The sequence below is a fragment of the Carassius carassius genome, chromosome 18 (genome assembly GCF_963082965.1).
Source record: "Carassius carassius chromosome 18, fCarCar2.1, whole genome shotgun sequence".
Taxonomy (NCBI): domain Eukaryota; kingdom Metazoa; phylum Chordata; class Actinopteri; order Cypriniformes; family Cyprinidae; genus Carassius; species Carassius carassius.
This window is the reverse complement of record NC_081772.1, coordinates 5,071,203-5,097,125: the sequence shown is the minus strand read 5'-3', so window position 1 is coordinate 5,097,125 and position 25,923 is coordinate 5,071,203. Positions and strand designations below refer to the sequence as shown.

The following is a 25,923-nucleotide window of genomic DNA, read 5'->3' as shown; positions in this document are numbered from 1 at the left end:
GTTTTAGTGACACATGCCACTGTTCACACTGACACATGCCACCTGATAATGGCATGGGCCAATGGCATCTGTGCGTCAGATTCATGTCACTTTAACATTAAAACTGCTGCTGGGCAGATGCCTATATTTGAAAAATGCCAAATATCGGCAGATATATCGGCCTTTGCGATATATTGGTCGACCACTAATAATTAATGTTTTAACCACTTTTGTATGTTTTTATTTTACATATTTTTCCCCTAATATGTAGGTAAAATATATATATATATTTGTATATTTGTAAACAAATTACTGTATTCAGAATTTTTATACCAGCATTTTGCTTTTGTTTATTCAAATCTATTATCTAGTTTTAGTTAAAATATTTATATTTTAAAATATTTACACTGTATTGTACTTTGCAGTAATGATTTCATGAAAGATCTCTTGCATTGCAAGCTTCTGTTTACACCTGAAATCTGCTAACTGATCTATGCTTTCTGAGGAAAAGCTGGTTTAATTTGGGATCACAGAAATAGGATGGGTTTTCTATGTTGATACAGAGTCACACAGAAAGGGATTGTTTATAGCAGATTACAGTATTATGTAGCTCAGTGCTAAATCTGGCAGCCTCTTTTAGAGCACATGGTGACATCACAGGTCCAGTTTAAAATTCTGATGGTGTGAACGATACCATAAAATGTTGTAACTTATTTAACTAATACAGTAAACAACAAAAATTGTAATGTAAAAGTTTTTACTTTTCATTTCAGAAGCAGAAGCCGAGTCCTTTTGGCTTCAGAGAAAATAAATGTGATGTAATTCCCCTTTTTCTCATTTCAGACGAGGATGACCCCTAATGGGCCACCTAAACTCTGAAGAGAGATTCAGCGAGTCGCTATCTCACGGGTAATGGTGGCAAGATAAACCTGTAGTTGGCATGGTAACATTCAGTGACACATCTGACATGCACAAGATGCTGCCACCATCTTGTATACCCACTCCACTGTCGCCAGGCTTGCGGCGCAAACAACTGCTATGGCAGAATGCTGTGAAACACATCATCAGCCAACGGGGGCTGAGACAGCAGTTTGGCGTCGAGCCGGCCCGGAAAATTCATGTCACTGATGCCTACATTGAGGAAATCAACCAACAAATATGCAGCAAAGCATCACGGGGTATAACAAAACGGCGTTCCTCGGTTGCCAGAGTTCATCCCTCCTTTTTCGGGGAACGTAGCAGTTCATCCAGTACTCAGACTAGAACATCTGCAGACTATGCCAGTGATGCTGACTTTTTTGTGCACTGGGGCCACATCATCCATGGGGTGTATGTGCCAACATTGAGACACATCTTCAAATCCAAAGACCTTGAGAAGCTCTACCAACGTCATTCCTCACACACTAGAAGAACCTCATTAGTTGTCACAAACATTATTGATGCAGCTGCCAAACTGCACCTGCTTTTGCTCTACCTGGCACTGGTGCCTGACAGTTCAGACATACTGCTAGGCTGTTTTACGGGGTTCTTCATGGCTTGTGCAATTGCCCTGTGTGTTTTGGTACTTACCTGTAAACGCTCACATTCTCCAAGATGGTTGCATTATGCTGGTATGGCTAGCTGGTTGTCACAGACTGCTCAGGTATTGGGTGGGCTGGCATATGGGTTGGAAAGAGACCAATCCTGGTATGTTCTTTTCACCCTGTTTGCAACATACACCCTATTGCCACTGCCACTGTTCTGGGCTATTGGAGCTGGCACCCTCACTTCCATACTGCACCTCACTTCAGAGACAATACGTCATGTCAGCGAAGTGGGACTTCTAAGAAAGGTATAGATAGATTGGGTGTATGGATGATAGATATATGGAAAGGTCAATGACCACGCATATGGTGATTGATGAGTTCCCTATAGCTTACCAGAAAAATAATCTGTCAGACTAGTTCTCCTAGTTTCATCCATTTCCTTTCCCTTTAGTTCGTTAGAGATTAGTTTTCAATGGCCCTCTTGGTTTGTCTTTAGATTATTGCCAAGGCTTTACTATACACAAGCATGAATGTGGCAGGTCTGTTCATCCATTACCTGACCGACCGGTCCCAGAGACAAGCCTTTCTTGAGACACGCCGCTGCATCGAAGGCCGCATGAAACTAGAAACGGAAAACCAGAGACAGGCAAGAGAACTTGAATTCTTTATGTTGTGCTAAGAATCTAGTATCCTTTGTCCAGTACTATTAACACATTTGTTTTAATATGAACATTTCATATGTGTAAAAGATGGATAAGTAAAAAATATTTTAGGACAGAGTTTGTTCCCTCCTCAGGAGCGTTTGGTGCTGTCAATCTTGCCCCGCTTTGTGGCCTTGGAGATGATTACCGATATGACTTCTATGGATGATGAGCTTGATCCACAAGAGTTTCACAAAATATATATCCATCAGTATAAAGATGTCAGGTATCTCATAGCTTCTAACAAGGCATGTTTCATTGATATTTATACAGTAAAGATGAATATACTCTGACCATTCCATTAGCTGAGATCATTTGGTTTTCAAAAGCAGTTACAATTTAGATACTTATGGAAAGATGCAATTCATTACTTACTGATTTTAGATCAGAAAAACTGTTTATAAAATTAGTAAGACATTACACTGAATATCTTAAGCAGTTTTGCTTGTATAATGAAAATTATTTCCCGTAGTTATTTGTCAGTCTTCATCATTATTTCACTCATTATCTTTCCTTTCTAGCATCCTCTTTGCTGATATTAAGGGCTTCACACTGTTATCCATGAACATGTCTGCTCAGGAGTTAGTGTGTTTACTCAATGAGCTCTTTGGACGTTTTGACCGGCTAGTCGAGGTATGCTTTAATTTTCTGAAGTTGGGATTTTAGAACTTCCAACAGATTTGTATCATTTAATATCACTGAAAAACACCAAAGTACATTTTCAAAGTCACCTATAAGACTTGTTCAATTGATGATTCCTTTGTTTTTCCTCTTTCTAGGAATATGACTGCTTGAGGATAAAAATATTAGGGGACTGTTACTACTGTGTATCAGGGGTACCAGAGCCTCAGCGAGCACATGCACGCTGCTGTGTGGAGATGGGACTAGCTATGATCAGCACCACACGGTACAACGCAGTGCCTTTCCCTGTATTACCAAATAAGTAGTTCACTGTGTTTCTGTAGAGTTAGAATTAGTGGGTCCACATATATTTGTGACTTAATCTGATATTAATTTACTATACTTCTGAGCTTATTTGTACAGTAAGTCATCAAGGACCTCTATCTGTATATTCGTAGATCTGTAAGGAAACAACTGAATTTTGACATGGATATGCGAATTGGGATCCACTCTGGCTCTGTTCTTTGTGGGGTTCTGGGTCTACAAAAATGGCAGTTTGATGTGTGGTCCAGGGATGTAGGCATTGCCAACATGCTTGAAGCAGGGGGGATCCCTGGGTGAGTGACCAAAACTTCATTAAGGAGATTTACCAGAAGTAAACATCATATAAACACATCCCAATGTTACATTGCCTCAAGTCTTTGCTCTAAGGCTTCAAACAAACTAGATACGAATGCTTCAAAAGTTTGACTTGGCTTTTACAAAGATCTACAATTGTGTGCATCACTCTCTTTTGACTGTCTACGATGTCAACAGACGTATCCACATTTCACGTGCTACTTTGGACTGCCTGGATGGAAGCTACCAAACGGAGGACGGGCGTGGATATGAGCGCAATGAGTTCCTACGGAAACACAAGATTGACACTTTCCTTATCTGCCACAAGGAGGAGGATCTAGATGAAATTGAAGCAGATCATTTTAAAACTCGGCAAAACTACCGCTCCTGGAACAAAGAGGTTCTATTTAGCAACATAATTGATTTAATATCTGTGTATTGCTCTCTTTCAGTAGAAGAAAGAAAAACATTGACAATGATTTACAATTTTTGTATAATGGGTCTTCTCCTCTGGTGAACTGTAAACTTACAGATCTTGGCTTCCTTCTCCCACGGCTCTTACACACAACTTCCTACATCCTCAGTGTGCAGATCTACATCCAAAGAGATCAACAAACGGATAGAGCATGCTATTGATCTCCGCAGCAGTGAGCGTATGCGTCAGGAGCACATCACTTCAGCTACGATGGTGTTTAAGGATACACATATTGAGGAGAAGGTATAATGGGCAGGATGTGACATGTCTGTAACATGAAAACAGTTCATTGGCTTTTAAAGGAACACAAATTTTTAAAAGAAATAGGCCAATTTTCCAACTCCCCTAGAATTAAACAGTTGAGTTTTACCGTTTTCGAATCCATTCAGCCGATCTCCCGGTCTGGCAGTAGCACTTTTAGCTTGGCTTAGCATAGATCATTAATTCTGATTAGATCGTTAGCATTTAGCTCAAAAATGACCAAAGAGTTTCTATATTCTTCCTATTTAAAACTTGACTCTTCTGTAGTTACATCGTGTACTAAGATAGATGGAAAATGAAAAGTTGTGATTTTCTAGGTTGATATGACTAAGAACTATACTCTCATTCTGGCGTAATAATCAAAGCACTTTGCTGCCACACCATGGGTGCAGCAGGCGCAATGATATAACGCAGCACCTGAAAATAGTCTCCAGCAACTCTGCTATTGTTGCAACTACACAAACTAGCTGGGGACTATTTTCAGCCAGAATGAGAGTAAAGTTCCTAGACATTTCATCCGAGGAAATCACAACTTTTAATTTTCAGTCTGTCTTAGTACACTATGTAAGTACAGAAGAGTCAAGTTTTAAATACGAAAAATATAGAAACTCTTTGGTCACTTTTGAGCTAAATGGTCTAATCAGATTCAATGACCTATGCTAAGCTAAGCAAAAAAAGTGCTACCAGACCTGGAGATTGGCTGAATGGATTTGAAAATGGTAAAACTCAGCTGTTAACTTTAGGGGAGTTGGAAAATGAGCCTATTTTTTAAAAAAAAAATAATCCTTTAAGTGTTCCACAACCCTGTTTCACTGATCATATAAATCACTTAGCAATTTCCACTTGATCAAAACTTATGTAGTTACTGAAATGTGTATGTACCCTAAGATTTGATTCTTTCTAAGTCCAAGGGTGTCTTCTGAAACAAAAAACTGACTATTTTGCTTCATGTTTCAGTTCTCACAGGTAAGGGATGAGATGTTTAAGACCAATCTAGTATGCTCCTTCATCACGTTTCTTCTTCTCATGGCTGTCCAAGCCCTCGTTCCTGTACCCAGGTAAAGAGTCTAGTCAATCGATGTTCAGCACCTGAATAAGATTATATTTCTGTCACTCTTACAAACCATTGAGCTTAGATATGTTAAACTTCCCCTCCATTCCCTTCTTTGTTCATTGTTTTACCTACAGGTTGTATTACTGCACAGCATTGCAGTTCGCTCTGTTCTTGCTTGGATATCTATTACTGCTTATGATGGTCCTGGCCGAAGAGTTCAGACATTCTCCCAGTGTCCTTCAACAGTTCTGCTGCTGGATCCATGAAAACAACAGTATGCGGAACCTCCTCACTCTCACAGCTATATCCATCAACTTTAGCATGGCTCTGTTTGACATGGTGAGCCTTGCATAAATTAATTTTTTTATGCAACTTGGAATGCTGAGGCCATAAAAGTTTAAGTTTCTGATCTTCTGCTTTAAACGTCATCAATTTGTCTCTAGAGTATACATGTTCAAACATAATATATATAGTTATTTCGGGTGCTGTGGCATAGTGGATAAAGTTCAAGGCTTGTAACTTTAAGGTAGCTGATACAAGAATCATTGGGCATAGTAGTTTTTCATCTTGTGATTATGCAGATATGGTGTAACTCTACTGAGACCAGAGAAATAAGCACCAGTGAAACAGAGGGATATAAGACCAGCCAGAAGCCCCTTACTGCCTGCACATATCCAGAGGTGTGACTTCTGTATAAAACAGTTCTGTTATGAAGACTACACCTACCTGTTGTTCAATTTCATGCCTATTATATCTATGCATACAGTTCTTTTTTCTAAGCGGGGTGGTTTCTATGGTGACCTGTGCTGTGTTCTTGAGGCTGAGCTCTCTCTTAAAGTTGGCTATTCTGTTGTTGGTGGTGGTCATGTATTCTTACTTCATTGAAGTGTTCTTTCACGTACTGTATCTACATGAACCAGAGCAGGAACAGTCAAGCAGGTGAGTGTCTATGCTAGATCTCTAACATATTTGATTTAGAAATGCCTTTAAATATGATTATAATTTATTTGCATTTCATACTCACATGGTCCCACTACCTCAGAAGGAAGGGAGTCTCAATTCTGTTGATGGCGATGTTTGTCATAGCTGTGTTCTACAATGGTCGACAGGTATGAGTATTCAGTTTTGACAATGCATTACCCTGAAGCATTGTATTCTCTATAGCATGTATCCATTTATCTGGCAGGGAATGGGAAAATGTAGGAAAAATGTAATACACATCCATATTATCTGGATCTTGCTTATTCCCTAATTCAGTGGGAAGCAACAACACGGCTAGACTTCCTGTGGCGTTTGCAAGCTCAGCAGGAAGTGCAGGAGATGAGAGATCTGAGGGAACACAATGAGAGTCTGCTGCATAACATCCTGCCTGCACATGTTGCTCGTCACTTCCTAGAGAGGAACAGACATGATCAGGTATAGAGTCATATGAAAGCCACTATCAGTGACGATGTTAATTATGACTGAAAATGTGAGTGGTGCTTGCCTTTGCAAAAATGGCTCCCATGGTGTTAGGTTGGACTTATCATCCACCAGGTGAAAACTGAAAGTCTGATAGCTTAGATGAAAAATACCACACCTCAACACAGTTTTAGGTAAAATTAATGTCCATAGCAATTTAAGGTATCATTTAGATCCCTATGGTCATAATGATGCACCACTAATAAACTAAATAGACCAACTAAAGGCCCAAACTTCATGTTATATTTACCCAGGAGCTGTATTCTCAGTCCTATGATGAGGTGGGGGTAATGTTTGCCTCCATCGCTGGCTTTAATGAATACTACGAGCAGAAGGAGATCAATCACGAGGGAGTTGAGTCTCTCAGACTGCTCAATGAGATCATTGCAGACTTCGATGAGGTAGGACTTTGATCAAAGGTTATACTTTTTTTACTGTTGTTTTTATCTCTCAGTGTTTCTTACAAAGCCATCATTGTTTTTGGTTCTCCCTGGAAAAGCTGTTGGAGGAGTCATATTTTTTGGACATTGAGAAAATCAAAACCATTGGGAGTTGCTACATGGCAGCATCTGGTCTATCACCTGATAAACAGGTAAACCATGTTAAAAACAGCCTTTTTTATTGAATATATACATTTGGAATTTCCCATTTACTGTCTATGCACCATAATCGTTCTGTGTTCTATCCTGACAGTCTCGTGTTGTAAATGACTGGCATCATCTCAGTGAGTTGGTTCTGTTCGCTCTGGCTATGAAAGAGACCCTTAAAGAAATCAACAAAAAACATTCCTCAAACAATTTCCAGCTCCGCGTTGGTAATGGGTCAATGAATAGACCCCAGTCAGAGTATATGCCATATTTAATTTTGATGTGAATGAGGCTGTAAATAGAAATAGAAGAAAATATTTTGTACTCTTGTTGTGCACCTGGGTTTTAGTCACAATACATTTCCACAAAATATGGGTTGTATGACAGATTGAACAGACTGTACTTATGTTTCTCACAGTCTTGTTTTGTCTCATGTCATGTTCAGCTAAGTTCTGCTAACTTACAGTTACGTTTTTCAGCTATTACCAACTTCAATTTCAGTCTACACCTATAGGATCAAATGCCTTCGACTTGCCGTTTTTGGATTTTGACAAACCCTGGTCATTTAACACTTTAATTTCATTTTATTTTATTTTTTTATATCTCCTTAAATATGGCAGGTACTCTGAATATGAAGCCTATACAGTTACCTGTAATTTATGCCAATAACCATGAGTATATATGAGTAATTTCAATGTACCCCCTAGGAATTGCCCATGGTCCTGTTGTTGCTGGGGTCATCGGTGCCACTAAACCGCAGTATGATATCTGGGGCATGACAGTGAATTTGGCAAGTCGAATGGACAGCACTGGAGTCAGTGGAAGGATTCAGGTCCCTGAGGCCACACGTAATATTCTAGAAGAATGGGGCTTTGTGCTAGAGTTGCGTGGTGAGATATACATAAAGGGTGTCAGTGAGAGAAAAGGACATATCCGAACATACTTCATCAGCACCAAAAGGCGTCAGCTGTCAAGAAACGGGATTACAGACAGAGAAAAGAACGGACGGAGGGGGACCACGCTTGCCGCTGTGGTCTTTGACCTTGTACAGGCCATTCACAGAGAGAAACAGAGAGGTACCAATGGAGGTTTCACTCTGCCAAACAACAACTTTGACAACTTAAAATTATGATATGAAGCATCAAACCTATATTTACCATAATTTGAGGGGCCCCAGTTGAAACACTGCCTTCATCTTTAAGAGGATACCTCAAATATCATATAAAATTCATATATGGATTTGTCTATAAAGTAGAATAATTATTTTTTGTACCCATTTCATAAATACTGTATATTTTCATAAATTTCACACATTTAGTGAGGTTCTTGATACGCTAGATTTCACTTTACTACAGCCAATGTAAATATGTTCAGAAAATCACATGAAAAATACAGTTTACAGAATTGTTTCTCATACATGCCTGACAGTATAAAGTAAAAAAAAAAAAAAAACTCATATGTACCATAGATACAAAGTGTGCTCAAACTGTTACTTCTTTATGAGTTCTATGATCTCAAAAAATAATTGTGTATCTCACAGGATTATTAAAGAAGATTCAGAAGATGTTACATATTTTTTAACATCTATAATACTTGTTTTTAAGGTTAAAATATAGTTTTATATAAATTATTCTTTCTTATAGTACTGTGAATCCAATTACATGCATTTGTATATTAGCACAATTTGCATATTTAAATGAATGAATGAAAATAAATGTATGTATCTGCCTTTTGTCTGTTCTTTTCTTTATGCTAGAAATCCAGTTGCGTTCTCAGCAGAGTTCTTATTATATGACAAAGTTGAGTAAAATAGCTCATCCCATTCCTTTCAAAAACGCTTTACCATGGTAAACACTTCCCCCTCAAAATACTATAACTGTAGCTATAATTATTTGACCTCTGCTGTTTTAAAGAAGACGTAAGGACCTATAATAAGACAGAAAGGTATTTTTTGAAGAAGCACATAGCTTACTTATCTTTTGTAATGGACTTCTACGAGTGAATTAATAATTTATTAAAGTTATAATTGAAACATATCGACTCTTCTATCTATGTTGTATCTATGTTTCTTACCAATATGGAGATACAAGTGTTGTGTTGTTTAAAACGAGGCTATAAAATTGCAGTGTTGAATTTCAATCTTTAACACTACAGGTATTCGCCAGTAGCTCTGAGTTCGATTAACTAATCACTCTAGAGGAATGTAGACTCGATTGGTTTGGGCTGGTATTCTGCGCGGGTGCTTCTGCACGCGGGTTGAGCGCAGTGTAGTTGTTGGCCTTTCTGACCACAGTTAGATTGGAAACTTCTGCTTTTCACAATTATAAACGGAGGAATGGCTGATTCACAGGATGACAAACTCTACAAAGCCGAGTATGCGAAAAGCGGACGGGCCTCTTGCAAGAAATGCAAAGAAAACATAGCAAAAGACTCGCTGAGAATGGCCATTATGGTGCAGGTGAGGAATTGTGTGCAACTTCAGGCAATAGTAACTGATACAATAACATCTGTGGTTTTGGAAATGCATTTGGGTTTTGCATTTATGTTCTAGGTGTACTCGATGCGATTGCATATAACGTTACACGAATGTATGGATGTGATTAAATGAATCTCAGGCCCGGGAGGAGTTTAAATGGTGCACAGTCAAGGAAGGAAAGAATATTAGAAATCAGCACTGAATTCTTATGGTCATCGGTTTACATTGGCTTTAAGTGATGTTTTGGGCAACATTAGCAAGAAACAAATGTAAAGAAGAATGTTGTTTTTGGTGCTTTTGATTTTGTGGGACTAATAAACAGAAAACTGTGTTATGTTAGCAATGCATTGATAATACAGTGAAGCCCAGTAAAAACGTGTTTTAAATGGCCAAGTCATGTCTATTTTTGTCTATCTTTTACCCTTTATTTGTTAAGACGTGATCTGTTAAGCTGTAAATTCTCAGCTGTTATAGGACCAGAACTAACCAGTTTGGTGACTGCTGTGACATTATGTTGTTATGTGCTTTCAGTTTCAGTTTGCATGCATTTCATGCATTGCTGCATAACACGGTTGCTGTATTCAGCTGGTTATTTCTTGTTTAATGGTCCAACACCTGTCTGTGTTCCACAGTCTCCCATGTTTGATGGCAAAGTGCCCCACTGGCACCATTTTTCCTGCTTTTGGCTCCGGGCTGCAGTACAGTCACCCTCTGACATATCTGGATTTACTGATCTCCGCTGGGATGACCAGCAAAAAGTGAAGAAAGCCATTGAGAGCGGAGGTGCTACAGAAGGTGATTTGTTAATATTCCTTTTAACCTAAGCACTGATTTTGCTTTGTTGAGTTTGCCATATGAGCTACAAAGTGGTTAGGCTTGAGTCACTAAGTCTTCATTAATTCATTGATTCTAATTGCTTTGCAGGGAAAGGAGAGCAGAAGGGAGCAGCTAAAGGGGAGAAGACACTGAATGACTTTGCAGTGGAGTACGCCAAATCCAACAGAAGCACCTGCAAAGGATGTGATCAAAAAATCGAAAAGGTGCATTTTTGCATTACCTTTTGTTGAACAAATGATGCTTTTGAACACAACAAGTTAGTTATAAGTGTATCTGTTCTTCCCTGCTGGTGTTCAGGACCACATCCGTGTGTCAAAGAAGACGGTGGACCCAGAGAAACCTCAGCTTGGTCTAATCGATCGCTGGTACCACACGGGCTGCTTTGTGGGTCGCCGTGAGGAGCTATTGTTTAAACCAGAATACAGTGCCTCCCAGCTCAAAGGTTTCGCAGCTCTTCGAGATGAAGACAAAAAGGAGCTGAAGAAAAGACTTCCTGCAGTGAAGAATGAAGGGTGAGCTTGCAATTTCTTATTTAAGTTGCTGTCATGTTGCATCAAACTATATAAGCACCGCTTTAGGATGCTTTTGACTTGTTTATTCAGATTAAAAGATAGGGGTGCTCCAATTAATTGGCTACCAAACATCTATTTAAAAAGTACTGTAAATTCAAATTAGGTCCACTGTTAGAAGAGCCTCTGGGATGTAACCCTCTCAGAGGAGACCAAATTCTCTCTGTAGGATTAACTCAGATCCACAAGGTGGAATCAGCGGCAAAGAACTGAATTTTCAAATTATGTCCTTAGGATATAAATGCAATAGATTGTGTTTTCATAAAGTGTTTTATGCTCATGCATCCAGTTGTCTTTTTTCTTTCTCAGGAAGAGAAAGATAGATGATGTAGATGGAGAAGTCTCCAAGAAACAGAAGAAAGATGATGAAAAACTGGAGCTGAAACTCAAGGTATGAGTTGTGTCTGATATCTTTCTTATGGCTAGGATTATTATGGATAACTTTTGCTTATAGTAAAAAAATTAGTTTGCACCAATATAATGTAGAGATTTTGGTGCAGGCTTTTTAGCTGATTAGCCTATCTATTTATTATCTTAACAGAATTATATGGAATTACTGAATATTTATTTATTCAAATACACTTTATTATTTGCATTAATAAGTTATTTATCTATTACCAGAAGAAACCTAAGAATTTTATTACATTAGTTGTGCTATTTGTAGAAATTAGACTATAGTGTTTTCTCCCAAATTTTAAGTGATGTGTCATTCTCCCATACTCAGAATTCGTGCTCTGCATTTAACCCATCCAAAGTGCACACTCACAGCAGTGAACACACACAAACCGTGAACACACACCCAGAGCAGTGGGTGGCCATTTATGCTGCGGCGCTCGGGGAGCAGTTTGGGTTTCGATGCCTTGCTCAAGGGCACCTCAGTCGTGGTATTGCCAGGCCAAGATTCAAACCCACAACCACTAGGCCACAACTTCCCCAGACTTTTAGCTGATTGCTCTTAGTTTTTTTTTCCATAAATTAGAAAGTATATCAGTCTGAAAATGCTTTTGTCCGGTTCCTGATGTATTCTAGGAGCAAAGCCAGCTGATCTGGGGAATTAAGGACAAGCTGAAGAAATTCTGTTCTGTCAATGACATGAAGGAACTGCTTATTGCCAACAATCAGGAAGTTCCCTCTGGGGAGTCAAATGTAAGTGTGAAAAAACAGGAAAACTACTGACATGCTGATTTGACCACTGTCAGTTTCAATAGCAGCATCAAACGTCATTTTAATATTTGTGTATCATTTCTCTTATGAAATGTGTCTATTTAATTGACAGATCATAGACCTGCTTTCAGATTGCATGGCTTTTGGGTCCTTGAAGCCTTGTGAGACTTGCAAAGGACAGCTTGTGTTTAAGAGTGATGCGTACTACTGTACAGGAAACATCTCTGCGTGGACCAAGTGTGTATTCAAGATTCAGACGCCTGATCGCAAAGACTGGGTCACTCCTAAGGTAAGTGCTGTAGATCTGTGGTAGTTGGGTATTCACATCTGCATGCAGGTGAATTTCAGCACCTAACATGTCCTGCAAATGTCATTCTTCCTCAGGAGTTCAGTGAGATTCCATTCCTGAAGAAGTTTAAGTTTAAACGGCAGGACCGTGTGTTTCCCAAAGATGCCCCTCCTGCAGCCCCCACCCCTTCTGCTGCTGCTGTGACCTCAGCCGGCCTGAGCGTGTCCACTGCCACCAGTAAGAACCTCACGGAGGTGCCTGCAGGTCAGTGACTCCGAGAGAAACCTTGAGAAATACTGGGGCTTATTTAGTGGTCAATCATTGTAGGTTACTGAACAGTGGATACCCACACAAATAATGATAGCAAGGTGCAAAAGATGCACACAAAATTAGTGAAATTATTTTATTTAGTTAAAATTCATACAGAAATATTTGTAATTCGTTTAATGTGTATTTTCTGGTCAAGTTGCAACAGTGTTTTAGGAATTGTATGTGCTTTTGTCACTGTTATTTTATTTATTTTAGTTTTAAAGCTAATTAGAAACATTTCTTATTTTTCTTTAAGTTATATATTGTTTTTTTCTGATTTATTAGATTAATAATTTAATAGATTTAGCTTTAGTACAACATCAAATTTTATTTGGGAAAATAAAGAAAAAAGTGAGAAATAAAAGTTGTGGACACTAGGAGGCTACTGTGGCTTTTTTATTCATTTTAATAAATTACAGAGACAAAATGTTATTTGCATCTTGATGTTTCAGGGCTCCAGACTGGGCATAAAACTAAATATTAATTTGCTAGTTTTTTTTGCTGAGATCTCCACTAGGGACTATATAGATATACATGTTATGATGTAAAAATGTGCATGTAAGATAAAAAATGACAGAGACGTGTAAAGTTAAAGTGCAGAAAAGCAGTGTCTTTCTCATGCACAACTTGACCAAACTACAACAGGTAAAGCTATCAGCTGTGTGGACATTAACAGTATCATTAACAATTCTCATTTATAATCTGTACTAATTTGGCTTCTTGTTATCAAGCTCGACACCAAGTGTCGAGGTGTCCTTGAGCAAGACACCTAACCCCAGCTGCTCCTGGCGAGCTGGATGGCGCCTTGTATGGCTGACACTGCAGTTGGTGTATGAATGAGTGAGTGAATGGGTGAATGTGAGTAGAAAAAATACCTATAAAGAGGATAGTTTTGCTTAATATGTGCGCTATATTGTATATTCATATTTTTACATAACCTGTTGTCTACATAATAAAGAATGATAAAAGAAATGAAAAAGATAAAATTCAAAACCACCTATATAGTTGCATGTTAATGAAGAAAAACAGACAGGTGTGTGCAGTGTGCAAGACGTGACAACATTTATAGGATGCATTGAAGTGGAGTCTAAACCACACTCAATGGCCAAGCGATGCTGACATGGTTATGGTCTGTAAAATTGGCACAGATTCTGTGTATTAAACAATTCTTTGTAACTGTCTATAGTTCTCAAGTTCAAAAAAAGATGTTTAGTTCCCATTTTAAGTGAACCATAGTTCCCAGGAATGCTAATAAAGAGAAGAAAGTATGAGACATAACATAAACGCATGACAGTACGACTGAAATGTCTGAAAAAAGAATTGATAAATAAAACACGTTTTTTCAGTGGCACTTAAACATTTTTTTCTTATAATAGATTTTTTTTGGTCTGGATCCCTGTTACATTCAGAATTTCTTGTGCTATTCATAAATTCATATTAACCCTTTCCCCGCCATTGACAAGTTATCTCATCATTTAGAAGACAACACTTCCCCTCCACTTTTTTTTATGGCTTTTTCACTGTTATACACTAGGGGGCACTATTACACATCTTCTGAACGAGTACAATACCTCCTGAACAAAAACACATGTGAACAGCATGGAAAAACTAACAATATCTTATGTAAACGGATGCATATAATAAGCAATAGACTGCATATAAATGAAAACTGCATCACTGCGTCACAGAGCAAATTGTTGATCCAGGTAGTGGTACATGGCTGTGCAAGGTTCGGAGGTTTTGATTAAAACGATTTACGCTTTGATAATCGTACTGAATATTCTCCAGATGTAGTTTTTGATAATAAAAAAAAAGTTGCTCAAAATTATACATTTTTATGAAACCTTCCAAAATTCGAGTGTTGATTTAAAAAAAAAAAAACAACAACAATGCTTTAAGCTAGAATAAAACAGATTTTTTTGTTTAAGAGTAGATGCTTTGATCTTTATGGTGTTTTGCACATTCAAATATTCATACAGCTAAATATACTGTAGGCCATCAAATTTTAGTGAAAATCCTCAAAATTGCTGTTGGTGGCTGGAAACTATTTTTCAAAAATGCTGGCGGGGAAACATTTTAAAATGTGTTGATGGAAAAACGTCTGATCTCAAAATGGCCAGATATTGGACAGTTGCTTGGGTCTGCAGCTAGTTTTATTTATTATTCTCTGAAAAACTGATCCTTTGGCAAACACATTAAGTGGTTACTATGATGCAACGCTCTTTCAATTTTTATGAGTAAAGTTTGTTTTTCTCAATATATCATCTAGACAAGCCTCTGACAGGACTGAAGCTATTGGCTGTGGGAAAACTTCGAAAGAACAAAGATGAGCTGAAAAATGCAGTGGAAGAACTGGGAGGAAAAATCACAGGCACTGCCAACAAAGCTGCTCTGTGCCTCAGCAGCAAGAGTGAGTGATGTTCTCTAACTCTTTTCCAAACCTTAGTGAGCTGCCATGCTGTCCGAGTAGACAGATTTTGTGTTTGGCATGTTTGCAGACTGACTAAAATAAGTGATGCTCAGTACAAAACGAGGTGTGTTTGTTAACTAGGTGTCCTGCTTGTAATTGCCGATTTGTCCCTTCCGGTTTTTCGTTAACTTGTTTATTTGTTGGCGTCTGTTCCTCTTGTATCTCAGAGGAGATTGAAAAAATGAGTAAGAAGATGGAAGAGGTGAGGGACGCAGGTGTGCGTGTGGTGGCAGAGGACTTCCTCACTGACATCAAGGGGTCCGGCAAGGCCCTCCAGGAGCTGATCTCCCTGCATGCCATCTCACCCTGGGGTGCTGAAGTTAAAGTTGAGTCCCAGGCTGCAGCCCCAGCCTCCAAATCCACTGGCGCTCAGTCCTCAAAGAGTACAGGCAGAGTCAAAGAGGAAGAAGGTAAGAGAGGCATTTAAATTTTCCTGAAAAACATATAAAGAAAGAACAAATATTTGACTCCTGTATGCACCTGCATCAGATGAAATTTAATTATTTAAGTTTTACTGAAAGACTTTCAATTATATTCATAATGCATTTAAATTAAATAATAGTGTTTCAGAGTGAAACTTAATATGGCAAATTATTTTAGGCAGGATTTTATTAGGTGAAACATGTTAGGAAGTGATATGATTTAAATTATTATATTATAATGGAAGCACTTTAGAATAGGGAACACATTCACTAATAACTAAGAATTCTTCTTGAACAAACTCTTAATTTGCTGCTCATTAATAGTTAGTAAGGTAGTTGATAAGTGTCGTTATGGGATGGGTTAAAATAAGGGATCCAAAATATGGTCATGCAGAATAAGGCATCAATATTTGCTTTATAAGTACTAATAAACAGCAAATATGCTAGTAATAAGCAAGTGTGTGTGTATATATATACGGTATATATTATCCACTTTTGAAAACATTAAGACATGCATTAAGAAATAAATGTTTTTCTTTTGAAGTTGTAGTTTTGTTCTAGGATTGAATTTCATTTATATACGTTCAATACTAGGGGTGTAACGGTACGCAAAAATCACGGTTCGGTACGTACCTCGGTTTTAAAGTCACGGTTCGGTTCATTTTCGGTACAGTAAGGGAAAGAAATGCAAACATTAAACTGCAGGTTGTTTATTACTATAAACTTTTTTTTAACAATTTGTTTACACTTTTTTTAAATACTTTTTAATAAAACATATTTAAAATAAAAAAAGAATAAGAAATAAAATACTGCTGCAAAGTTCTCCACTAAATAAAATACTCTGTCTCAAACCAATATCATATAATAAAATATAATGAAAAATATAAATAAATAACTATGATTACAGTGCAGCATTACCAATCCCAGCTTGTAGGCCTGCTCATATTTAAAAAATATATATATATAACTTTTCCAAAGTGTAAAATGCAGCATCAACAGTTTAAGTTTTTAGACCTGCTCCGATTTCGTTATTGCGTTGGACCGATTGGAATTAAGAGCAAAGGTCTGTTTAAATGCCGACGGGAGCTGCGTTTGAATTACAATCGTTTTTTTCCTAGTTGTAGTGATGTTCACACTCGCGTGATGCCTTTTGAAAACCTTAGGCTGGTGACACACTGGCATATTGCACCTGTCAAACATAGTCTATTTTGCCGTCAATACTGTTGACGGTGTCCTTTATCAGTAAGCTTTATATTTATGCTCAACATGAAGTATAGATATTGTTGTCGTGAAGACAAGATCCTGGTCTGCAGACTTTTGCCACTTAATGTTCGTTTGGAAACACGAAAATGTACCTATGTTCCGCAAACAAAATATTGCATTCGGTCATTCAGTACACACGTGCACCGTACCGAAAGCCCTGTACCGAAACGGTCCGGTACGAATACACGTACCGTTACACCCCTATTCAATACATATATACGCTCAAATGCATTGACAGGATTTTTTATGTGTAAATCTTAAAAGGGATTGTTAAACACTTGCTGAATATCAGTCCTGTTTTCTTACTTCGATAGGTGGAAGCAAATCGAAGAAAATGAAACTGACAGTGAAAGGAGGGGCAGCAGTTGATCCAGACTCAGGTGAGACGGACTCATTTTTCAGACGGTATGTTCTGTTTGGATTTGTTCACTACACTTAGTTTGTGCAGTGCCTTAATCATGAATTGATTGCTCAGGTCTGGAAAACTGTGCTCACGTACTGGATCAGAATGGGAAGATTTACAGTGCCACACTGGGTCTCGTGGACATCGTCAGAGGGACAAATTCATACTACAAACTACAGCTGCTGGAGGATGACGTCATGAAACAGTGAGCATTTGGATTCCTCTTACATATACTTCATTTTATCCCAAACACAGAACTTGTTCATTATTAGACAGCCAATTTAATTGTACAATATAGATAATCCATAGCAATTTCATACTGTATATACAAGTTTCTTTGATGTAATGGTTAGTACTTTGCAAGCAGCATTTTAACCAATAGCTGCTTCAAAACCTTTTTTTTTTTTTTTTTTGCAAATGTTTCCCATAAGGTATTTCTCTTATAAAAGTGTGAATTTAGGGTATGAATCGGTTCAGTTTACACTTTTTATGTTAAAAAGACCTTTTATTTATTTGACCTGATTTGTCTTGGGCATGTTTATGCTGCTTTTTTAGATACTGGGTGTTCAGGTCATGGGGTCGAGTCGGCACTACCATTGGGGGAAACAAACTGGACAGTTTTTATGATAAGAACTCTGCCATGGACAATTTCTGCAGTGTGTATGAGGAAAAGACTGGAAATGCCTGGGCCTCCAGCAGTTTCACAAAATACCCCAACAAGTTTTATCCTCTAGAGATTGATTACGGACAGGTAAGAACTGGAGTAAAATCAAGCCAGAGCACTGTTGGAAACATGAGAGTGTGATTTTAAAATTCCCTCATGCAGTATATCCAGGGTATCCAAGATCATGAGAAACCTGGTTCATAAAAAATGTCAGGTGTTAAGGAATATGATTTCAGTTTACATCTTGATTTTTTGCTGTTTTAGCTAATTTTAAGCCTTCTTTTGTCTTGTCTTTGAAATAATTTAAAGCCATTTCACATTGGAAGTGTGCTAAGGCTTTCTACTGGGTCCTGGATCCTCTGATGGAGAGCCTACAAATATAAACATAGTGATAAACAAATTGTTTATGTACCTAGGACGAAGAGGCAGTGAAGAAGTTAACTGCGAGCGCAGGTGCCAAGTCCAAGCTGGACAAACCCATCCAAGACCTCATCCGAATGATCTTTGATGTGGAGAGCATGAAGAAAGCCATGGTTGAGTTTGAGGTGTGTTCATTTCTTTCTTTTATTTTTTAGAAAATGTAAGACAATAAAAGTGCAATAAAATAGCAGGAAAACAATCTATATTTGTTGTGGTCATATATGTGTTGGTAAATTTTTTTTGTAATTTCTCCTCTACAGATTGACTTGCAGAAGATGCCTTTGGGAAAACTGAGTAAGCGACAGATCCAGAGTGCTTATTCCCTCCTGAGTGAGGTCCAACAGGTTTGTCTTAGTGGTTCTGAAAGCTGGATCTCAACCCTATATATGTATTAACAGCCCAGTTCTTCCTATTTCAGTTTCCTTCATCCTAACGTCCTTATTGCTTTCATTCATTTCTGCAGGCTTTGGCAGATAGCGCAGCAGAAGCACAGATCTTAGATCTGTCCAATCGCTTCTACACACTGATACCTCACGACTTCGGTATGAAGAAACCACCACTGTTGAATAACACGGATTACATACAGGTATGACTTGGGCAACCATTTAAAGAATGTCACGACAACAGTCTTGATGTGATTATACTCAATTCTGTTGCATATCCGTTATAGCAAAAGGTGCAAATGCTGGACAACCTGTTGGACATCGAGGTGGCCTACAGCCTGCTACGAGGAGGAGTGGAGGACAATAAGAAAGATCCCATCGATATTAACTATGAGAAACTCAAAACCAAAATTGAGGTAATATGTCTTTCACTGGAAGAGCTGTGAAGTATCCATCTCTATTACCATGAAGTGGTCATGTTGTTGTAGTGATTGATACCGATGTTGTGTTTATAGGTGGTTGACCAGTCATCAAGTGAGGCTCAGCTTATCGTTCAATATGTGAAGAATACACACGCTGCTACTCACAACACCTACACACTGGATGTTGAGGAGGTGAGGTTAACCCTGTTGTTAACCCTACTGTATATGCATTATTTGTTTTGCCTCCACAATTATAATTACCGAACTTTTATAAAAAAAAAAACTAAACATTTAAATATAATCTTGGTAGGACATATTATTGGGAAATATAGAGTGGTATTTATATGTATTTTATGCAATGAGTCTACAGTACTGTTATAAAGGTCTCATTGATTTACATTCCAGGTTATCAAAATTGCATACTTTTTTCAACCCTATCAAAATCAGCAGCTGCACAAAATTGCATATTTTCGCTCATTTTTTGAGGAAAACATTTCAGGACTTTTCTCTATATAGTTGGCTTCCAACGTTGACCAATGGGTTGGAGGTCCAAATTGCAGTTTCGGTGCAGTTTCAAAGGGTTCTATACAATCCAAGCTGAGGGATAAGGGTCTTATCTAGTGAAACGATCGGTCATTTTCTAAATAAAAAAACAAATTTATATACTTTTTAACCACAAATGATCCCTTTGAAGCTGTATTGAAACTGCAATTTGGACTTTCAACCCGTTGGTCCCCGTTGAAGTACATTATATGGAGAAAGAGTCCTGGAATGTTTTCCTCAAAAACCTTAATTTCTTTTCGACTGAAGAAAAAAAGACATAAACCTCTGACATGGGAGTGAATAAATTATCAGGATATTTGAATTCAAATTTGAAAATGAACTTATCTTTTAAGGGGTTAGTTCACCCCAAAATGAAAATTGTTATTAATTACTCATCCTTATGTCTTTTCAAACCCATTAGACCTTCGTTTATCTTCGGAACACAAATTAAGATATTTTTGATGAAATCGGAGAGCTATCTGACACTATAGACAGCGAGGAAACTGAAATGTTCCCAAGTCCAGAAACATAGTAAATACATCGGTAAAATAGTTCATGTGACATCAGAGGCTCAACTTCAGTTTTGCGATGCTACGAGAATACTTTATTTTATTTTTATTTTTTGTGTAAATAAAACAAAAATAACTTAATTTACTTAACCATTCTTCTTCCCAGAATTACGTTGACTGTTCTACCGATGTATTTACTACGTTTCTGAGTTTCATATTGCGTTGCTGTCTATTGAGGGTTAGATAGCTCTCCGATTTCATCAAAATATCTTATTTTGTTTTCTGAAGATGAACATAGACCTTGCCGGGTTAGGAACAACATGAGGGCGAGTAACTAATGGCATCATTTTCATTTTGGGGTGAACTAACCCTTTAACTATTGCTTCATAAATGAATTGAACCATAGCTGTAAAATAACACTATTATCTCTGACTACTGCGTTTTTGTATTGTTAGATCTTTAAGATCGACAGGGAAGGTGAGTCCCAGCGTTTCCGGCCCTTCAGAGAATTACACAACCGGCAGCTGCTGTGGCACGGCTCCCGCACCACTAACTACGCTGGTATCCTCTCTCAGGGTCTGCGTATCGCTCCTCCTGAAGCTCCAGTGGTAAGTGTCTGCACCTTCATTGCCATTGGCTGCTTCTCTCTGGAAAAAAAGAGCATGCAAAAACCTTTGTTGATTAATAACTGTAATGGAGCAGTTTCTATCTTCAAGTGCTCATGAATGTTCTTGATATTTGTACAAATAAGAGGTTACTTTACAGTAAAAATTTAAAATATATGTTTTCTACGCTTCTGAAATGCCCATTTATTTTAAACAATGCGCCTGAGTGATTGAAAGATACAGATAAACAGAAATCTAAAATTGATAGTTTTTCACATTTCACAACGGACTGTTTTTCCAATTATTGTAAACTTTTTGCCGTTTTTTAAAACATGTTTTATTTAAAGATATGGCAGTGCCAAGCATTTTATCCTCTGAGGTCACATTTCATGACCCCTTACGTTGACATTTGACACACAGGCAATAGGACTGTACTCTAACCATATCTGTTCTGGTTATGTGATTTTTAATACAGACAGGTTACATGTTTGGCAAAGGTGTTTACTTTGCTGACATGGTGTCGAAGAGTGCAAACTACTGCCACACGTCTCAGGCTGATCCTGTTGGCCTCCTCCTGTTAGGAGAAGTTGCCCTCGGAAACATGTAAGAGATGCTCCTTTTGTCCTAGTTTCAAGATGACTACATTTTAACAAGTTAATATTCTAGAGTACAAAAGTTTGGGGTCAGTAAGATATATATATATATATATATATATATATATATTAGGGCGGATCATTCAATGTGTTAATTAGATTAATTAATTATGGAGAACAATAACGCGTTAAAAATAACGCATTTAATGCACTTGCCCCACCCCAGACCTACCTGGATCATCTGCCATTTCATACAGTCAATTAATGACTAATATGAGGCAGGGCAACAACTTACAGCGCAATGGAGCCTAGAAAATGTCCCTAAAATTCAAAATACGGGGCAAAACACCCGTTTGAGATTGTGTCTCATATTTGCATCACATACAGTAGTTAAAAAATATCACACGAGCAGTAGGCTAAGGGGAATATCACACGAGTGCAAATGTGATACTCATCTTTTATACAACATTTCATTATTTAGACACAATGTTGTGTTTTGCTCAATTTTGCCAACTAGAAGATAAAGACAAAGCAGAACTGTTCATCTCTGAGCAACCCGCAGTGGCATTTCATTTCTTAATCCATGTTTTGAATTAATTTGGTGCGTTGAACCATTGGCTATAGTCGCGTTTGCTTTGAAGTGCGTTGCACAGACCGAACGGTGTATGACATCAAAGTACAGCGAGAGTGATTCAAAAGCACAAGGAGTCATCTGCTCTCTAAGCTCTTGCGGTTCTTTGATGTCACACACCAATCGGTCTGATGGTGACAATTTACTTCACTCCTAAATGAATCAGCCATTTGAACGAATCAACGAATGAATAAATGACTCGATAACTTAATCATTAAGACATTTACCATCACCTACTGGCAGTTTTAGTTTATTATTTAGAGTATCATTTAAATAAATTACTTTTTCTTATTATTTTCAATGTTGAAAATATTTCTTAATATTTTTGTGGAAGCCACACTACATTTTTCTTAAAAAGCACAGCATTTATTTTACATGGCTTTTGTAATAAGTTACAAAATAAGTTGAATATTTTTAAAATGTCTTATTTTACATTTAATAAATTTGTATTATTACTATTTGTATTCATTTTTTTTTTAACTGACCCCAAACTTTTTAACAGAAGTGTACGTCAGCAGTTTGAAATTAGTAAAAATATATGCAAAGTATATTTGCAAAATGCACTTATATGATTCATTGTTGTCATTTTCTACTCTAAAGATCTGATTCTGTTTTTTTTTTCTTCTATTCGAAGGCATGAATTGAAAAAGGCCTCACACATTACAAAGTTACCAAAGGGCAAACACAGTGTAAAAGGTAAGCTGGCTCTTCATTCAGAAAGATACCTTTTATTAAGCTGTTGTTTAAAATGTTTAAAGCTCAAAAGGTACAGAAGTTTCTGACAGAAATGTTTTAACATCTGAATGAAGGTTTGGGAAGCACTGCTCCAGACCCAAGAGCTACTGTATCTCTGAATGGAGTGGATGTTCCTCTGGGCAAAGGCATCAACACAAACACTGAAGACACAAGCCTGCTCTACAACGAGTATCCTTTTGTTTTCTGCATTGTTCATTTTCCTCCTTGCTGTTGTTTATCTGTTGTTTTAGGTAAATGTACATCTCAAATATATTTAGACAATTGCACATTCACTGTCTTTCACAGTTTCCCTTGACTCTAACTTTCCTCCAGGTACATTGTGTATGATATTGCTCAGGTTAACCTGAAATACCTGCTGAAGATTCGCTTCAACTACCAGACCTCTCTCTGGTGAGACAGCAGATGAGATGTGTCCAGGTGGACAGGCTTTTGGACACCACTGAAGCCCACTGCCACAGCTTTAGCACCAAGACCAAGCAGCATATGGGTTGACAAAAGATTAAATCAGTTCTCTAGTGCTTCGGCAGCACATTTTCTGTTGCTCTAATCTGTTAGTTTGGAGTTAAGTGGCTATATCTAAACGTATCATAGCATTGTTGCAAATATTGCAAAATACAGAACAGAGGATACATAATCACAGAAAAGAGTTATCTGTGGAGATCTTGCTTCTAAGCTACCAATGATGATAGGTAGACAGTCTTCCATTTGATTCATAGGCTTTCTTTGTTTAAATAGTTTTGCTAAACCTGGAATCAGGTTAACGGTTACACATCTAGTGTACATTTTTGTTTGTCTTCTCGATATAAAAAAAGAGATTGTACGGTTTTAGAAAAAATGTTGTAAGCTAGCAAATAGCCTGCCATAAGTGAGTAACCTTTTACTAGAATTGCCAATGTATGGACAGATGTTTTGTATGTTAAATCTACTTTGCCAGTTTTGTTTTTCAGTTTGATGTCCCTTATTAAAATGTACTCTGGCCAACTAAAATGGCAATGAAAAACTAAAAGCAATGGCGGCTGCTGTACTCGTGCACTTGTAATCGTTAGTTTTTTGGTAAATGTTGCTCCACTACGGTTTTGTGGCAAGAAGCTGCTGCTGTCCTGACAGATGTCTTTGCATCATAAATAAAACCGTTTTTGGCTTATGTTTGAAGCTCATTTATTTGTCAGATGCTTCTATTCAGTTTCACAAATAATTTGTGTATGAGACAATCCAGAGAAAAAAAGATTTTTATTACATTTTATATATATTTTAACTCAAATGTACCAAACCAGCTTATTTCTGTACATTTTATCAATAAAATGTATCAGGACTTCATATTACAGCATCTGCTCTGACCAAATCTCTATGAAAAATTATGTATATAAAAGTATTTTTTTAAAAAAAAGCTATACACTATTGTATGTTGCTGGATATTTGCATTTAAATCTGTTAAGAGTAGAAAAGTAATCTACTTAATTATAGCTATGATCCTGTTCGAAGTCGCACAGTAAAAATGTTTATATCTTCAGGAACTATAATAAATGCAGATCTAGATGAACAAAAAAAAAAGCATCATGGTACTATGGTTTTACCAGTGTTGGGCTCATTACTCAAAAATTTTAATTTAATACTCCTTACAAAAATATTATTTACATCCACTGAATGTACTGTAAGTGTTTCCATATTCCAAGCTTGCCTGCTACACTGGTGACGTAATGTGCCTGTGCGAGCTGTGAAAATTATGAAGATAAATCTAAGAATTGTTTGATTTCAAATCAGTAGGAGTTGAGGCATCTAAACTAACTGCTAATGGATGGTAACTAATATTACTGAAATCTTATTAGTTAAACTACTAGTTACTACGAAATGTAACAACAGATTTTTACTATGTTACTGTGTATGTGTGTCTATCTGACACTAATGGCATTCATACTTTTACCTGTGCTTACTATGATTTTGCAACAAATTAACTTTGGCAGTGGTTTTCGGCCTTTTTAACTTAAAGGCACAAGGGTCAAAGGCCCATCATATAAGCTTTAATATATCCTCCGGTATCTTCTGCTGTATTTATGATAAACCTGCTTGTTTTCAAACTATTTTTATTGACAGAAAATATATGACAGGGTTTCCGCGGGGTCTTAAAAAGTATTAATAAATGATAAATCAATTTAGAGAAAATAAAGGCCCTTAAAACGTCTTAAATGCCATTTTCCAAGGTATTACATTTCGTATCGTCTTTTCATTGTGTGTATTTTCCGATTTTTGTGTTCGCTTCCGCAAACATTGTAATATTGTATATATTATCCGCGCATTATGGCGCCGCTATCAGTATGTGGGGTATTTAAATCCTTTTGAATGAGCGCTCGCGGTTCACTTTCACTTTCACTTTCGCTATCACGCGCGCCCTGTGTGAAGCGAGCACATCTTACGACAGGACATATTTGTATTAATGAGCTCTAGTTCTGTTGAGGAGCAAATCCTCCAACATCTTGTCAGTCATCTCTCCTTACCTTTGACCCGTGATCAGTCAAATCTGACTAATGCAGCTCCTGTTGGATGCAGGGTTGTTGTTGTTTCTACCATTCTACCTGTAATAAAACTGTGATAAATGTTTTGGGTCACACTAGTAGGAAGAATTTGAGCTGTGTTTATGAAAAATGTGCATAACAGTGACTGTAAAATATGTATTTTAGGGATGCAAATCATTTTTAATATATATTTGGGACATGGTAATTGCACTACTTTGGGTTGTTTTTTTTACAGGCATGGGATGCACAATTAAAATGATATAATAGTTGTGATCATTACTTTACCTTCCATGATCATTCAGACTCGATCATGTGACACTCTGTCAAGTCTGAATCAAATCAAGCACTCCATACATAATCACAGGTAAACTGTGTGATCACTCAGATGTTTGTCATGAGAAT

General features: G+C 37.4%; 2 protein-coding genes across 2 annotated transcripts; both read left to right on the top strand.

Annotated features, from left to right (window-relative positions):
• The first annotated feature begins 911 nt into the window (after positions 1–911).
• On the top strand, positions 912–8,884 carry LOC132092182 (adenylate cyclase type 8-like). Its single transcript, XM_059498309.1, has 18 exons — positions 912–1,810; positions 2,002–2,151; positions 2,302–2,432; positions 2,728–2,839; positions 2,986–3,113; positions 3,286–3,444; positions 3,644–3,845; positions 3,978–4,163; positions 5,139–5,239; positions 5,370–5,574; positions 5,817–5,915; positions 6,002–6,174; positions 6,278–6,344; positions 6,493–6,651; positions 6,951–7,097; positions 7,196–7,288; positions 7,390–7,510; positions 7,991–8,884. The coding sequence occupies exons 1-18, from the start codon at positions 920–922 to the stop codon at positions 8,413–8,415; spliced, it is 3,549 nt and encodes a 1,182-aa protein (XP_059354292.1). The 5' UTR covers positions 912–919; the 3' UTR covers positions 8,416–8,884.
• A 612-nt stretch (positions 8,885–9,496) lies between these two features.
• Positions 9,497–24,155, top strand: LOC132092181 (poly [ADP-ribose] polymerase 1). Its single transcript, XM_059498308.1, has 23 exons — positions 9,497–9,741; positions 10,392–10,554; positions 10,684–10,799; positions 10,894–11,108; positions 11,475–11,556; positions 12,195–12,311; positions 12,442–12,618; positions 12,714–12,882; positions 15,197–15,337; positions 15,565–15,807; positions 17,397–17,462; positions 17,558–17,690; positions 18,041–18,236; positions 18,566–18,694; positions 18,830–18,913; positions 19,033–19,155; positions 19,240–19,368; positions 19,468–19,566; positions 20,882–21,034; positions 21,507–21,634; positions 22,890–22,951; positions 23,065–23,179; positions 23,324–24,155. The coding sequence occupies exons 1-23, from the start codon at positions 9,619–9,621 to the stop codon at positions 23,403–23,405; spliced, it is 3,045 nt and encodes a 1,014-aa protein (XP_059354291.1). The 5' UTR covers positions 9,497–9,618; the 3' UTR covers positions 23,406–24,155.
• Positions 24,156–25,923: the final 1,768 nt, after the last annotated feature.

Coding starts and splice junctions, on each gene's coding strand:
- LOC132092182 (XM_059498309.1), top strand. CDS start 920: ATGGTAACATTCAGTGACACATCTGACATGCACAAGATGCTGCCACCA. Junction 3,445..3,643: donor GAAGCAGGGGGGATCCCTGG/GTGAGTGACCAA, acceptor CGATGTCAACAG/ACGTATCCACATTTCACGTG. Junction 6,652..6,950: donor AGAGGAACAGACATGATCAG/GTATAGAGTCAT, acceptor ATATTTACCCAG/GAGCTGTATTCTCAGTCCTA.
- LOC132092181 (XM_059498308.1), top strand. CDS start 9,619: ATGGCTGATTCACAGGATGACAAACTCTACAAAGCCGAGTATGCGAAA. Junction 19,369..19,467: donor AACTCAAAACCAAAATTGAG/GTAATATGTCTT, acceptor TTGTGTTTATAG/GTGGTTGACCAGTCATCAAG. Junction 19,567..20,881: donor ACACACTGGATGTTGAGGAG/GTGAGGTTAACC, acceptor TTGTATTGTTAG/ATCTTTAAGATCGACAGGGA.